At 43.1% G+C, this 16,285-nt stretch overlaps 1 protein-coding gene across 5 annotated transcripts in view; it reads right to left on the bottom strand.

The window, feature by feature from the left end:
• LOC138624274 (membrane-associated guanylate kinase, WW and PDZ domain-containing protein 1) overlaps nt 1-16,285 on the bottom strand; it is a 36,804-nt gene that overhangs the window by 7,228 nt on the left and 13,291 nt on the right. For 4 of the 5 annotated variants that reach the window (XM_069704291.1, XM_069704289.1, XM_069704292.1 and 1 more), the window contains exons 4-12: nt 12,601-12,720; nt 10,203-10,376; nt 8,127-8,316; nt 7,304-7,368; nt 6,028-6,189; nt 4,742-5,261; nt 3,517-4,072; nt 3,091-3,154; nt 2,593-3,009 (exon numbers count right to left, since the gene is read on the bottom strand). In XM_069704291.1, the coding sequence (XP_069560392.1) occupies nt 2,593-3,009; nt 3,091-3,154; nt 3,517-4,072; nt 4,742-5,261; nt 6,028-6,189; nt 7,304-7,368; nt 8,127-8,316; nt 10,203-10,376; nt 12,601-12,720 (2,268 nt within the window). The remainder of the gene's footprint in view (nt 1-2,592; nt 3,010-3,090; nt 3,155-3,516; nt 4,073-4,741; nt 5,262-6,027; nt 6,190-7,303; nt 7,369-8,126; nt 8,317-10,202; nt 10,377-12,600; nt 12,721-16,285) is intronic. The other variant, XM_069704290.1, reaches the window with a different exon arrangement.

Below are 16,285 nucleotides of genomic sequence, written 5' to 3'. Positions count from 1 at the left end.
CACGCAGAGAGAGATTGAAGCAGATGTACTCAGCCACAAACACACAGACAAACAGACACACTTGAACTACACACAGATGCATCCAAATGGATTGCTTTATATTATAGTGTCTTTTTCCTCTGGCTGTCCATGTTCTCCTGTCCACTGTAATCCCACTGCGGTATGCCCAGCAGCCAGCCAGCCAGTGACGCGCTGCACTGATCACCGCTCAGGAGCAGTAGCAGCCCCCCTCCCCGCCATCGTAACAGCCCCCCTCTGCAGCCCCAGATGAATCGGCGGGTGCAGACACCGCCACAGCAGCCTGCAGATGCCTACTACATGATCAGGTGGAAGGAGAGAGGACTGTTGATCTTTAGCAGGATCACACACACAGTAGTGGATATGCAGGTTAGTTATTGCTGAGCAGCGCTGCTACTACTTAACTGCTGTTAAATCCATTCAATTTACAGCCTATGTAGCTTACTGTAGGCTCGAATGCACAGACCATTACCACATCATCACATCATGTCAAGCACTGGCTGCTTTAAGCCCGACCGAAAAACAACATTTAAAATTCTCTGTCATGTTGCAGTACAACTCCACAAACAACCGTATTACATACGTCTGACAGCATCTTGCATCTAGAACAACTGTCTGACATCCAGAGCACATGAGCCTGTGGATCTAACTTTGATACTGTCAACACGTCTGACTAAGCAAACTTCAGAGTGCACAAAAACAGAAATCAAAACCTCCAGTTCGTGCACGAAGCTACACGTGAAACACTGCACCAAACCACAAGTACCCTCCCCACCCCTAAAAAACAACGAGAAGCAGAGCAAATAATTACGTTTAGACTCCTTCACAGTTCTCAAAGCAGACTGTAGTCTCTCCAGCATGACTCTCTGATTAGCATGCACAGAAAAGAAAAAAAAAAAAAAAAAGATTCCTATATTCCTTGTCAAGCAGCTTGAAGGTGTTGAGATTCAAATGTGACGGTCAACAGGAGCTCAAACACAGGTTTGCTGTCCCCTCTGTTGCTCCTCGGCGAGGGAAAGGCTCAGTGTAGCATTTCTCTTAAGCATTCAGAGAGTGATGGAGAGAGCGGGAGGTAAGAGGGAGGGAGGGAGGGAGGGAGGGAGAGAGGGAGGGAGGGAGAAAGAGAGAAAGAGAGAGAGAGAGAGAGAGAGTTTTAATCTTTTGAAAAAGCAGACTGGATGCTTTTACTGCAGAGTAAAGGGGTGTAAGAGAGAGAGAGAGAGAGAAAGGGAGAGAGGGAGAGTGGGCGGGAGCTTACGAATGAGAGACGAGTGGTGGAGAGAAGGAGGGATGAGAGGAAGAGAAGGAGAGAGATGAGAAAAGGAAATGATTAAGGAAAAAGGGAGACAGAGGGGGGCTTGAAATGAAGGGGAGAGCGAGGACACGACGGAGACGCAGGTCTACAAGAAAGGTCGGTCTCTGTACCGCAGGGACAGGTGCGCTTACAACCTTAATCTCACCATCAAAACACAAATGTGTGCCATAAAGCAAATTGAACTGCATCAAAGTGGAACAGAGCAGCCAATACAAGACATGGGAAGGGAAGATGGGGTGGGGGTTGGGCAAAACATCACGGAGACGCTGCGGTTAACCTGCTATTCATAAGCAATACACTAAAAAGGTAATAAGGGCAGAGATGTGTTCGCTTCCCTGACAGAGCATAAACAAGCCTCGGTGTCTTTTATCAGGTCGGATCGAATGGAGAAATATAAACTGAGATACAACTGATTTGATAGTTAACAGAAGGTCATTCTGCAGGAGACATGCAAGCTGGCAAACTAAATTAAAAAAGACCACAGACACATATCAACTAAAATAAAATATATAAACCCAAAGGAATAATGCAATGTGTTGGGGGCTTATTTGTTTTCTTGCCAAGCATTAAGAGATGGTAAGTGGACTTTGTTTTCTTTTGATAGAACCAGGCGAGCTGTTTCTTTTCTTTTCTTTTTTTATTAACTTAGTTTTTATTTTAGTTTTAGCAACTTTTACAATCATATTCACAATCTTACATTTGTGTATTAGGTATATATATATATATATATACATACCTAATTCCTGTTTTTACACTAACCTTAACTAAGTTTTAGCTCACTGTCTGCTGGCTGTTAACATAATCCTACAAACATGTTGCTATAACAACATAAAGAAGGGAGAGAACGGTGAGACTCCTGTTGTCCATTCAAATATGAACATCATGATAAACCAATCATTGAAAATAGTGGAAGCCAAAAATTATTTCCTTTAACAATGTAAATAAAGCCAAACTGGAAAAAGATAGTTTAAAAAAAGAAGTTGTTGATGCATCATGACTCATCGAGTGGCATGTCGCCATGGCGACCACTTTTTACTCAGTAATTACTTAACGGTGCTTCTGTCCACAAGGGCATCCAAATGAAACCCGCATCTGCGGGCATCTAACCAAATGGTTCTACTGGGCCAGGACAGTTGAAGTGACACTGCGTAATGTCTGTCCGCTTCTATTTCTGATGCCTGGGTGGAAAAATACTGCATTTAAAGCATTTAACTTGAAACACATGTTGCACAGAGTGATTAGTCACTGTTGGCTCTTACCTTTTCCATTCTCCACATCCTGAGAGGCGATGACGAACCCAAAGCCTTCTCCTGGCTTTCTCCTCAGCTCCACATCGAACCCTCGAAGCGGCCGAGTTCGTTCCCCGCTCTGCTTCTCCAGACCTGTATCAGGCACCGGGACGCCTTCGGCCTCGTCCTCCAGGCCCGTGTTGATCCAGTCTTTGGGCTCCATGGTCAGAGTTACCGGAATCGACTCCAGGAAACTGGTGCTCTGGATCAGCGAGGAGCGCGTCGGGGCCGGGGAGGGTGGGGTGCTGATGGAGGTGCGGGGCACTGGCAGTGCTTCTGGGAGGAGCACAGAGGAGTTGTCTGAGCCGACAGGTGGAGGAGGGGGGCGGAGCAGAGGTGGAGGGAGTCTTCGGAGGGAGCTGGGGGATACGGATGAATGATAGATGCCTGACAACGACACGGAGAATAACTGTGAGATGAATTTAGCCACAGCGAGTTAGTAAATATCAACAAATGTGAATCATGTACCTCCTCTGTAAACCAGTAAGACGACTTCTCCCTGTTTGGTGTGTTCCTGCAGAACTGTTTGCACCTGTCAACACACAGAAAGTATATTGTGGGTCACTTTGAGTTTGTTTGATTAGCGTGTTTAAACCCAGAGATGAAGCCAAGATGATTTTCAGTGTAGGAAATAAGAAAAAACTAAACTCTTGGGCACAACACTATGCAAATGTTTGCTAATTACAGTCTAGTTTTTCCCAAGAATATTGCAACGTAAGCTCACTTCAATTGGACTGCTTCCAACTATTCCCCCTCTTAACAAAGAGTGCCAAGCAGATGTCCCTTCTTATTAAAGAAAAAGTTTGGGTACCACTGTTTTAACACATTAACTATGAGTTAAGTTTATTTCATTGTCCTTCTCATTACTTTTCTTCACCTTTGGTCCTCCATTACCTGTGCAAAGCTGAGACTCTGCACATCAGCTCCGTTGATTTTGATAATAGCATCCCCTGGCTGCAGGGAGTTGCACTGCTTCCTGTCCCAGACTCTTGTCACTACAGTCATCCTGCCTCCGGGGCCGCCGGCCGTCACACTGAAGCCAAGACCTCTGTCTCCTTCAGCCTGAGCCAAAGCAACTGGCACCAGCTCCCCTCCGCTGAAACTGCCAACTCTGCTGCCCACACTAATCGCCCCAGGGGAGGACATGCTGCTGGGACTCGCGGTGGGGCTGGTGTTGCCATGGAAACCGTTGAAGCCACGGTGATGGGGGCTGTCCGGGGTGAGAGGAGGTCTGAGGTGGGAGGTCTGCGGTCTGAAGAGGCGGGAGTGAGCGCTGCGGGGGCCGCCGGGGGAAGACGTGGGTCGCCGTGGTGACTGGGGCAAGGGGACCCGGGACCCCGACAGGGTGCAGGTGGACAGGTCGCTCTCAGACGACTTGGATGTTCCATAATGTAAAGGATGAGGTGGTGTCGAGAGGGAGTTGTTGTTGTGATTACGGATCATTGATGCCCTGATGAGGAAGAGGAGTTCAAATCCAGAGTAAATCAGTCTTTGCTTTAACACATAATCTCTTTTTGGAACATTTACAGCTGCAACTAATTCACTGCTCATTTATTTTTGTCATTGAGGAATCTGCCAAACATTTTCTCATTTAATTGCCATCTTTAAATTGGTTGTTTTTGTTTGACTACAACTAAAAATATTTCATTAATATTTCATAATACAAAAATCTGAAAATGTCCACATTTAAGAAGCTGAAACCATTTCACATCTGGAATTTGCTGTTAATACAGTTTTTTTTCGGTCAGCTAGTTTATCAGCTGACTCATCCTTGCAGCTCTAGCCCTGGAGCTCTCCAAATGAGTGTTTTTTTTTTGGTGTTTGTTTTTTACGTAACTATTTATTAAATTGTGATAATAGATAAATTAAAGTAAATGAAGGAACACAGACAAGAACAACAGCTAAGCGCAAAGGGCAGTTTAAAGTTGCTGAATTAACAAGCCAAATATTTGTCCAATAATCAGAAATTTTGCACGTTTTTTAAAATTATAGATAAATGTACATCAAATTATAATTAAATTATACACTTTAAAAAAAACAATGAAAGCACTTCACAATCTCTGCAGGTACTAATCTGTGCCTGTGTATTCGCTCTTTTATATGTTTTATGAAGTGTTACCTGTGTGAACCAATCGCAGAGACGACCTCACTGTCACTCTGGCTGGCCAGCGTTGGGTCGAGCGACTGCAGTCTCGCTAAACTTCTCATGGAGCGAGGCGGGCGAACAGGGGGCGGGGTGGTGGCGTTGCTCACACTGGAGCGTCTGTAAGAGGGCAGCTGTCTGGAGGCGAATGACGTGGCATTTCCGTTGGCGTCGAGAGTCGCGCAGGGCTCCATGTAGCTCCCGTCACTGTGGACCCCGTTAAAGTGCTGGGTCTGGGGTGTGGGCGTTGGGAGGCGAGGTAGCTGGTGAAGGGGCTGAGGCTGGGTGGTGGTGGGCGGCAGGGTGGGGTCACCGCTGTCCAATAACCTCGGCGGAGGCTGCTTGGGACAACCGTCGGGGTTGTAGAGCATCGGGTACCCTCTTCTAACTTCCACATCCACGCTGTGGCCCACAGGCACTGACTTGAGCATCTCTACAACCTCTTTGTGAGACACTCCCAACACGCAAACATCATTGATGTACACCAGGATGTCCGCTAATACAGCACAAAAAAAAAGACAAGAGATATCGCACATTATAAAACTTTCCATTTTAAATCATCTGGAGTCAAAATTCAGACTCCTTTTTTAATGTTCTGATTACTTTGACGGCTTGTTTTTATTTGTTACTGTTTTATGACCACTTTCATAAGCTTGAGCGTGCAGATGAGTGTTTGCAAATGAAATACTGTCCGTGTGTTTTTGTGTGGGTGTGGACTAATCCAACCAACTAATCCCCCTAAACCAGCCTATTAACAGATATGAACTAGATCAGTCCCTGCAGAAACAGCCTGTGCTCTGCCTGCCCAGAATGGTAATATCTGCCTGCATGTGTGTGTGTGTGTGTGTGCGTGTGTGCGTGCGTGTGTGTGTGTGTGTGTGTGTGTGTGTGTGTGTGTGTGTGTGTGTGTGTGTGTGTGTGTGTGTGTGTGTGTGAGCAGAATGTGCACCGCTGTATTTGCACGTGTTATGATAGCTAGATTAAAGCGTGCTAGTCCTGAGGATTAAGGACCGATCGTGAGATACACTTTCTGTGAGAGATCAGAAAAATTCCAGAGTTATACTCACAAAGATTACTCTTTGTGAGTATAACTCTTTAACAAGAAGTCAATAGCAAGATTTTAGCAATCATGGTTACAGCATTCAGTGTAAAAGCAATGTCATGTCTAGTATTTGTGTTTGAAAATCTCTTCAAATATCATTATTTTACTGCAAAATATTTCATCTAGTTTTCCCTTCAGCCTGGTACATCATATCTTTTACCTGTCTTGAGTGCTGAGGGTCCGCTTGCAGTCACGCTGTAGACCTGGAGGAACTCTCTTGGCCTGCTGCCCCCCACAATATTGAAACCAAATCCTCTGGAGCCCTTGATCAAGTGTGTGTGCACAGGGAAACCTCTGAGCTCCCCGGGCTGGTCTGTGAACCCTGCTCGTCCCCGGAATACATAAGGACGGCAACACAGAGAGGGAGAGAGAACATGAGACGATAACGACACTCACCTCAAAAAAGAAGTCATAAAAGTCTTCAAAGAAATAAGGATAAAAAAAACAACAAAAAACATACCATCAGAGAAAAGAGTGAAAACGGTCCTGTGTTGTATACGGCTAAATATTTTGAACTGATGGGTTTTAAGGAAGATGGTAAAGGAGGAGAGTCGTATCACTGCAAACCAATCGCCAGATGGCTTTTAACAAAATGCTACACAAACCAAAGCATATGGCGGAAAGATTGAAATCAAGAGAAGAATCCATTACAGACCACCACCTTAAAATCAGCATCATAATCCATGACTGACCCAGCTAAGGGCAGTAATCTAGGCCGTTTTATTTACTACTACTTTGCATCTCCAAATCTGTGGAAAACGTCATTACAGATTGTACTCTGCCTCCTTGTTTATTTCTTAATTTGGTTGTTGTTGCAGTCGCAGCAATAATCTCATGTTGTATACATTTAATGTGTCTAAACGATGACATTGCAATTATAGAAGCAGGTTGTACCAGATTTGACAGAAATCCTCTCTCGTGCAGGTACCTTCGGACCATAATGAATATTATATCACCTTCTGCTGGTGAGAAAAGTGTACTGCACTTCTACAGAGACGAGCTGGGATCACAGCATTGTACCGGAGATAAGGGTCGTGTGCTATCGCGACAGACAGACATCAGAAACCAGATTATGTCCTTGTTCTTTTAACAACGGATCATGTGACCAAATTATGAAATGAAGTTGTCAGTCACATGGCATCCACGTGTCGACGCGGTCAGCCTCAGCAGCAGCGAGTCTGGCTGTTTGCCAGCAGCTCCGAGCTTTAGGCCTTAATCACTTACACGTCTCTGTTCAGTGAAAAGCTCATTCCATCTCATTTGACTCTAACAAGCCGGCTGTGTCTGTTGCTTCCGTTCTTGAAAAATATGTGGCTTCATTTAAGCTGTTCAATAGTTAAATGTGTTGCCAGTGTTCTAATGATTACATAGAAAAAGAAAAGAGAGAGAGACAGCGAGAGAGAAACGGGTAAAAAAAAAGAAACAAAGACGCTCACATTCATTTTTGTAGACAGTCTCTCTGCTCGAGGCTCGAGGACTCTGCCAGCTGGTCCTCTTTGGGCTGCGCCGCGGAGAGACAAAAGGGGGGGAAAGTAAAAGAAAAGACACCCTCCTCAGAAACATAATAGTATTGAATTAAATGTGACAGTGCTGGAATTTAATACAAATTTAATGCACGACAGAGATGTCTGTCGATACAACTATCAATACAAGATCTACTGTGTTTTGAAGGAATAGTTGGACGTTTTGAGAAACCAGATTTATATTAGAAGATTGATAACTACTTTCATGTCTGTCAATTTAATATAAAGCAGGAGATGGTTGACTTCAAGTCAAAGAGCAGGTCTGGCTTTGACGAAGAACCAGAAACTGCCAATCAGCACCTCTACAGCTCGCTGATTAACAGCTCACACCTAGTTGGTTTAATGAATTGCGTTACAGTTCATGTTAGGTCATGGTAAGGCATTGTAGAGTTAACCTGGTGGGGTTGAGCTCAGGTTAAGGTGACAGAAAACACAAATCAGTAGGGAAACAGCCTGGGAGGGTGGCCACAGAAACACAACTTTACATTCCTGTTGAGGTAAAGGGTTAAACATATGAGGTACAGTGTGTAAATTTAGCGAGTTTTAGGTGTGCTGGTAGGAGGTTTTTACAGTTAGGCTCGCTGTTTGCCCTTGTTTCCAGTCTAGATGCGAATCTAGCAGGCAGATAGAGAAGTGGTATCAGTCTTCTTGGTATCTATACCTCAGTAAGAAAATAAGTAGGTACATTTCTCAAATTGTTGAACTGTTCCTTTAACAGACCTGTGCAGACACTCACTCTATGTAAAGGGACTCTCCTGGATCACTGAAGGCCTGCTCCCAGTGATCCGGCATCACACCTCTCACTCTGGCACCACTTCTGCCGCCGATGATCCCGTTCTGTACAACACGACCATCGCCTCCGCTGCTGGATGCCCGGGGCCGACCGGGGGACCGGTGGCTGCGAGGGACGCTGCTGCTGACACCTGCTGCAATGATAGTTAAGAAAAAAGAAACAAAATTGAACAGTGACATTTAACAGATGGATTAGGTGAAAAGTTTCTCCTGCAATCTGTAATGACCTTATACTGACATTTCCATTGGGGGCTGTCAGGAAAAAAAGACCTGAGGTCAGCATCTCAGCTGTCTTCGTCCTCCCTCTGAGGAGGAAGAGTGTGTGACCATGCATGCCATACGACCAGCAGAAGAAAAATAAGCATATTTTTTTTTCCCAGCTGTCCTTGTGGCTGTCCTTCAGCTCTGAGCTCCAGCGTGGATCTGAGACACATCCGACATAACGCTGGGTGTCCAGAGTCCTGCCTCACACGACAACTGCTATCGAACCCATCCACCCACACAGCATCACTTCAAAAGATGACTCAGCAGAGGTCAGGGTGTTGGATGACTCGCTCAAACTCCATCCTGCCCGCATCCTGCATTCACCCCCCTCCAATCCCCAGCTGCCTGCTGCCCTACCTGGCTGTTTGGAGAACGTTTCGAACTATCTGGATCTCTGCCTGCCTGCGTTTCTCACCTCCCACTCTGACTCTCGCTTATCTTCTGCTCCATTCTGGCTGCCTGCCTCCACCCCTTCCTAACACTCAGCCTCCCTACCTGCCATCATCACCACCTTATTATGCCGCCTTCCTCTCCTTCCCCGACGTTTAATCTCTAACTCACCTTCTGTTCAGCTCTTGTGTACTGGTGTCTTGTTACCATCACTTGAGACCATTTACTCACATACAGTTCTGGGGTACTTGTATTTTACTTAACTATTTCTATTTTATGCTACATTTATTTCAACCTTTTATCTTGTGCTGCCTTATAAAAAACATTGTTGTCATTGTTTTAGATGTGTGAGTTTTTTAGCGCTACCATCAATTAAACATCTCCCCTATAAACATCTAAGATGGTTCAATAATTATTCAAGATCCAAAGAGTATGCCTGAGTTTGCATTTTTGTAACACCATTAATCATCTCATGTTCATTCAGATCCATCGTTAGAGGGGCTTTTAGGTTTGGGATAAACTTTCTCACTGCACATAAACTAACTCCACCTCGACATATAATTACTGCTCACGTCAAAGCGTTATTATTTACAACCTAATAATATAACATATACTAATACAAGAGTTGCAGAGAGCATTTTACTGCAGAGTGAGTACTCGAGTGCATTTTACTGATGATACTTTTACTGAAGTGGGATTTTGATTGCAGGACTTTTACTTTCAACAAAATATTCTACCATTGTTGTTTTGGTGGTTTCCTTAAATGAAGAATCTGAAGACCTTTTCCTTCACTGGTGATTAATCAGCCTTTCAAGGCTTTTGTTCAGTGTCTGGCACGAGTCATCAATCACATCTAAAATAAAGAACTTTACTACATGATAAGAAATCTTTAGCATCCAGTGTTAGGAGAGCCTAATATTTTAATTTTTGTATTCCCACAGTTCTAGTCCCAGTTTCCTCCCTCACCTCCCTGTGTGTTGTGTGTTGTGTGCTGTGTGTTGTGTGCGGTGTGCTGTGTGGCCCCGCATCTGCTTACCTCTCCGCCTGCTCGACCTAACGCAGCCCGACCTTCCTTTGGAGGTGATCCAGCGATCAATGAGGCCACAGCCCCACTGAGAGTTTCGAGCATACTAATCGTGCTAATGATTGATTAATTTGGGCATCAGAGACTCAAGCCATAGATACAGGGACAATGCGGTATTTAGCTGCTGGATATTATGCAGAGCTTAGCTGTTATGCTCTCTACTAAACTATCCTATAAAAAGTGGCCTAAAAACTTTGCTCTACTTATTTTATCTACCGATTACTTCATGTTTTTATCTTTAGATTTACAGTTAAAATATTGATCACACCTAGCGACACTTGCCTGACAGGCCTGAGTCGTCCTCGCTGTTTATGCCTTCGTCTGCAGCCTTCTCCAGGTTGCTGAGCGATTTGCTGCGTGTGCGGAAGTTTCTGAGCAGGTTGCGGTGCTCCTGGTAGGTGATGGGGGGGCTCTCTGCACTGATGTGAACGGGCCGCGGTGTGCCGTAGTAATTCCCTGAGGCAGCGAAGGGCAGGAAAGAGAAATGCACGCATCAAACTGTAAAGTGAAATGTACGTTCATTTGGTCAAACAGAAATGTCACGACTGATATTAAGATAAGTGGAAATGAACAGTGGTGGAAATCAAATCCACTATTGGCACAAATGTAAAGGTCAGTAAGAGCACACAGTCTGCATTAACATGTTCCATTCTCATATGAATTCATGAGGAAAATAAAATATGTTATATTAGAATATTCGGGAGCAGAGCAGGTTCATGTGATTATGTACATATTCAGCTATTACATATGTGCATTATGTATCCCCTGAGATCATAGTCTGTATTTTTTTCAATATCGTAAGCCATCTGCTCCGGCTGCTAAAGAAGAAATGAAATTACCTCCACCCCTCCATTTGGCTCGTGGAGATCCAAATGGGTTGAGGGGAAACATTAGATTAGTGAACTCAGCGGCAAGGTCACCAGCCGTCACCATTTACTGCGGTTTCTGCAGGCGACCGCACGCACATCGCTGCTGATGCTCCCCGATTGCTTTGCTGTGGCGATGTGTCAGTCAATGTCACATGTAAAGCAGGTGAGGATGACATTTATTGCTCCCATTAAACTCTTATAAATTATGGATGCTAATGTTGGAGGCTTTTTAATCAGAGGCAGCACTCTGACCCTCGCAGGAGGAGGAGTCTGCGGGGAAGATACGAGGAGAGCCACACCTGATGCTGTTTATGTGCACCAAGAAATGACTTTCGAACTGACTGGCCTCCTTTTCTCCTTTTATTAACTGTGTAAATCTTATTCATCACCACAAAAACTGTCAATTTACATTTGCAGGGAGGACAATCAAGAAAAAAAACAAATCGTTCAAAGACATACGCTTTCTTGCTGGGAGTTAAAGAAGGTTGATACCACTCTCATAGCTCGATATGAAGCTATAGTCAGGAGACAGTTAGTTTAACTTATCATCAAGTCTGGAAACAGGTACAAACAGCAAGTCTCTTACTGAAGAGGTAACCAAAGTAACAACTAGGACCTGCAAATTAAAATGGTAGGCGATATCCGATTATTATGGACAGAAGCAGAAATATAAAAATGAGAAGTTGGGGTTTTACAGGTACAGCTGGTTGATGTGAACAAAATTAAATATCACCAAATACCTAAATGTCAATATCGCAAAGAAACTGCAGGGAAGACTATTGATGCTTTTCACAAAATATTTACACAATTAGATTTTTTTATCATCATCGGTAATGTGGATGTCATGACTAAGTGGCTAAAAGCAGATAATAGATAAACTCTGGCAAGTTTAGAAAATGAAATCCCTTAACTGTAATGCAGCCGTTAAAACCAGGAAAAGACAACAATTATGTCATCACAATATTAGAATAACTTAAATCGAAGATTATTTCACACCCAGCCCTATTTACAAGTCTGCATCATTCATCCTGGTCAGAGATAGAACAAACACTCAAAAAAAAGGTGTTTCCGTCTTTTTACATTCTCGCATTTCATCATGGGACTTTCAAATTTTGCTTCCTGTGGGCACAGCGGCGCAGCACCTCTGAAAAGTTTAATTTAACTGTTAGCATTTAAAGGGTAAGTAGCTTATTTCACGGCAAGCTTAACTTTTGATTGTTAGCTACTTGAAATTAAAAATCACAAATTATTATTTGTGCACATCAGTTTTTGTATTTGTGATACAAACGAGATATTACATTTTCATCAAGTTTTAAAGGTGGTGGCAGGTGGATCTTATTACCTTTATACTGAGCGAGGCTTGCTGGTTTCCCCTGTTTCCAGTCTTTATGATAAACTGAGCTAAGATAACCATCCACTAGCTATAACTGCACAGAAATGATGTAACTCTCGGCAACATTTCTTTAACATACAGCACAAATATTAATCTAGAAACTATCCTCAGTTATGCAATATAAATTAGTACTACAATGAATTAATGTTATTATCTAGAGTAGTGGGTAATTTCAGCTATGTTAATTCAGCTGTAACTATTAATTTACTTAAATGATGTTTATATCATTTTCCAGGATTTAAATACAGAGCGGTTTAAGTACATAATCAAGAAAAGAAACTGTAGATGTTGTCTTATAATTACAAGGCTTGGATAAATGTGAAATGAGCACTGTATGATGAATCACCATGCTGCAGTATTTGAAGTGAATTTAACTGCACTAAACTGCCCAGACTGTTGGTGTAAATGTTCACCTCACCTTTGAATTTGCCACTCTCGAGCAGCGCTCCCGACTCCTCCAACGAGAAGAACTCTTCAATGGAAACAAAGTTGTAGTCGACCCCTGAGATTTCCCCCTGTCTAGGCTGTCTGGTTGTACCTGGGAGAGAAGATAATGTGTCATGCACCGGAGTCATGTGACCAGATATAGTGCTAGTGCTGACACGCCTTTTCTTGCCATCACAGATCATCAATCTGAGTTCAGTATTTAAACAAACTGCAACTCAGCAAACTATAAATAGCCCAGGATTGCATTAGTTTGACAAATTATGCATAAATAGTCCAAAACGTACCAAACTAATGGCTCTATACAGGTTGCATTTTATGGTGGAATTTAGAAGTTAATCTTTAAAAAAAAAAAAAATTAAATCAAATGTCTTTTTAAATACAGCATTTCGAGCTTGTTGCAAACAGAGAATTTACTAAACCAAAGTTTGTCCTTTTTTTGGTATGAAGAGTACAATGATGACAGAGGCCATTCACCAAAGCCTCTTTGTTATGAACAGATCAATAAGAACAGACTTGAACATTAATGAGGCATTGAGAAAGTCTTAAAGTCGTTCTATCACCATTGCAAAGATGGTGGACTCAGATGATCAATGGTCTGTCATCATAATTGATTCACATTGACCTCGGCCTGGAAGAGAGCAGTGAATCCAAACCACGGCAGGAAGAGCATCCTGCATCATTACAGCATCACTGAGTTAAGTCTCAGCGTTTGCTGTGTTTTAGCCCAGACTTCAGATCTCCAATTAATTAAACACATGCACGGGCATGTGGTGTGAAAAATTTGTTTTTACTTCTCATTAAGTCTAGGGGAGTAATTTTAATTTGCAAATTGAACTGGAAAACACCCTCTCTGACCTTAAAACAAGTCATTTCTTTTCCCAAGACAAAATTACAGCAAAATCAAACTAAGGACGAACGTCTGTCCTTCTCCTGGAGGACCACATATGATGTGTGTGTGTGTGTGTGGGGGCCAGCAGAAGGGAGAACACCCAGCTACCCTATAAAACCCATGATTAATGCACTGCTGTCCTGGGAGCTGCTCTCCCAGCCACAATGACACATGCAGGCCAGCACAGAGCATACACGCAAACACACACACATAGACAACATTTTTTGCCAACGCACACATGTAGACACACAGACACAAAGGACTGGACACCAGAGATTAGAGGGCATGCGGCATCTCCATCAACCTGACCTCTTCTTTCTTTTTGTAGCACAAAGTGTATTTAATGTACAGTATGTGTACCGAGCAGCCACAGACGACGAGGGACCGGCCTCTGACTTTGTGCCAGCAGTTAAAACTAGCAGTTGTGATGCTTTTATTATGTCTATATTTCCGCACGCTGCAGTTGACAGGATCTTTTTTGTGCCTTGCACATTCTACGATTCCTAGAGATTTAAAAAATTTTCCAGTCAAGTTTGACCAGCTCTCTACCTCCAAACTACTGACAGGTGATTGTAATGTCTGTCCCCGCATCCTGGAGGTAGTTGTGTTTGTTGTTTGTGAATATATACGTAAAATCAATAAAAAAAAGATTTGACAAAAGAAGAAAGTTGGACCTTCGTTTCCCGGGAAACAGTCTGCTGCTTTTGAAGGACATGTGACTGATGTGACTGGTACTTCTGCTGCTATCAGTCCAGTCTTTTTTACAGTTTGTGGCATGCTTCATCATAGCACTGGTTTCACCTCTGATCGCCAAAAACTTAAAAATGATGTGTGTTTGCACTTATATTTGCACCCTCTTATAGAAAATTAGAGGTCTATGTGTCTAATAAGAGATCACATAGCAAATCTCCTGATGAGATCTGACGTGTATGTAATTCTTCTTCTCCCCTCAGGACACACAGTATCTCTCCAGCTGATATGCTGCGTGACTGGGATTCATTATCTAAGCACCCTCCGCTGAGATATATATGACATGTCAGCGGGGATACAGGATGGATTATTGACATCTTCTTCTTCCCCGCCTGTCCCTGTGGGCGCCGTGCACTGATCCCCGGGGACAGGGGGTGAGGGAGGGAGTGAAAAGGTAATTACACAAAACTCTGTATCAACACTCAGAGAGAGCTGTCTGTCAAGATCACTGCACACAAATAGCTAACAATAAAGCCCACAGTTGAAAAGGCCACAGACGGTCTGCCTGACATGCCGGAGCGAGCATATTAGAATAACTTAATGATGATGTTTCTTATCTCTGACACACTCTGAAGACAATTAGAAAAGTCTTTTATGGAGGAGACGGAGACACAGGCAGCCTTGATACGATGACTTTGGCTCTGAATCATCCAAGGGCACATGTACAAATGGTTTTGTGCGATTATATGAATATGGATGGGAAAGTTGAGGAGGCTAATGTGAGGTCTGCAAACCCTGCACAAAATGGGATGAATGAGGAGACAAAAAAAACCCGGTAATTTACATAATACAATTTACATAATTACATTACTCATAAAACAGAAAGCTGGTACGTATAAAATGCTTTAAACGGACTGAACATAGAATATATTACTGTTTGTTGATACATGCACCTGCTCTCCACACAGTCAGCATCCTGTCTGCCTCAGTGTGAGCACACAGGTCCATTAGCTGCAGTCATCCCCTCATCCACTTTGGCACTGATAGACATTTGCTTTTAATTTAATTCCCCCTCTAGATTATTGATACAGTAGCCTGGATTTACTTAATTCTGTCATTCATTTCCATTTTTATGCACTGCCCTCCTGACTGAGCTTTTGAAATGTTATTTCTTGCATCAGTGCCAGCTTCAATGTCAGAGAACATTGTCTCATCAAAAGGATTCAAGGATTGAAATACTCTCTAAATAGAACAATGCTACTGAGCCACAGAATGACAAGAAAAAAAATGGCATCTGAATGAAAAAAAGCAATCAAAACCGAGGCCTTGTGTTATTATCCTTACAGTAAAATCATTTTTAAAAACTGAGGCCAATTAGTCATAACATTAGGGAATTTAAAGTTTAAACTGTGTACAAAATAACCAACCTACAACAAAGTCACCACAAAGAGCACGAGGAACATACACAGTCCTGAAGGGGGCCACAATGAGCTACCGATGAGAACTCCCAACACAGCTACCTCCTTCAGGAAAACCAGCGATAGGAAGAAAATTCAGCTTTATGAGTATTTACAAGTGGTCTGAAATGAGATGGTGACGGTTTCTGAGCCGTCTTGCGTGTGTTGGTGTCGGCATGAGAACAACAGCATCTTACTGTGTCATCTTTGGCAGATCAGCGGATTACACAAACACAGGGGCTGAGCCTGCCTTGTTGTCACTCTTACTGGAATAAAGCAGTCAAAGATGGCAGGTAGTTTGCAAATTTTGCCGCCACTGGCAGGAGAGGGCCGGACTGCTTTGTGTGATATCTTATAATATGTTATCAGAAAACTGTTTCCTCAAAACAATGTCTAAAATCTCCTCTTCCCGACCTTTCATTTGATTTGATTTCTTTAAATGCGTCCATCCCATTCTGATTACAAATAGCTGAAAGCACTGATGTTAATTTGGGAAATGCAGAGACGAGCAGCTGCTTATAGATGATTGGCATAGTAATGAAAAAAGCTTTAAGTTGCATTTGGACTTTAACGTGAACATGCGTGTCTGTGTCTCTGAGACACTCCCGTGAGTTCTGGAC

The sequence above is a fragment of the Brachyistius frenatus genome, unplaced genomic scaffold, assembly GCF_029030835.1.
Source record: "Brachyistius frenatus isolate BFR_SWC_R1_liver_20210118 unplaced genomic scaffold, ASM2903083v1 Contig_50, whole genome shotgun sequence".
Classification (NCBI taxonomy): Eukaryota; Metazoa; Chordata; class Actinopteri; family Embiotocidae; genus Brachyistius; species Brachyistius frenatus.
Note: the sequence above shows the minus strand (reverse complement) of the source record. Positions and strands in the feature narration are given on the sequence as shown.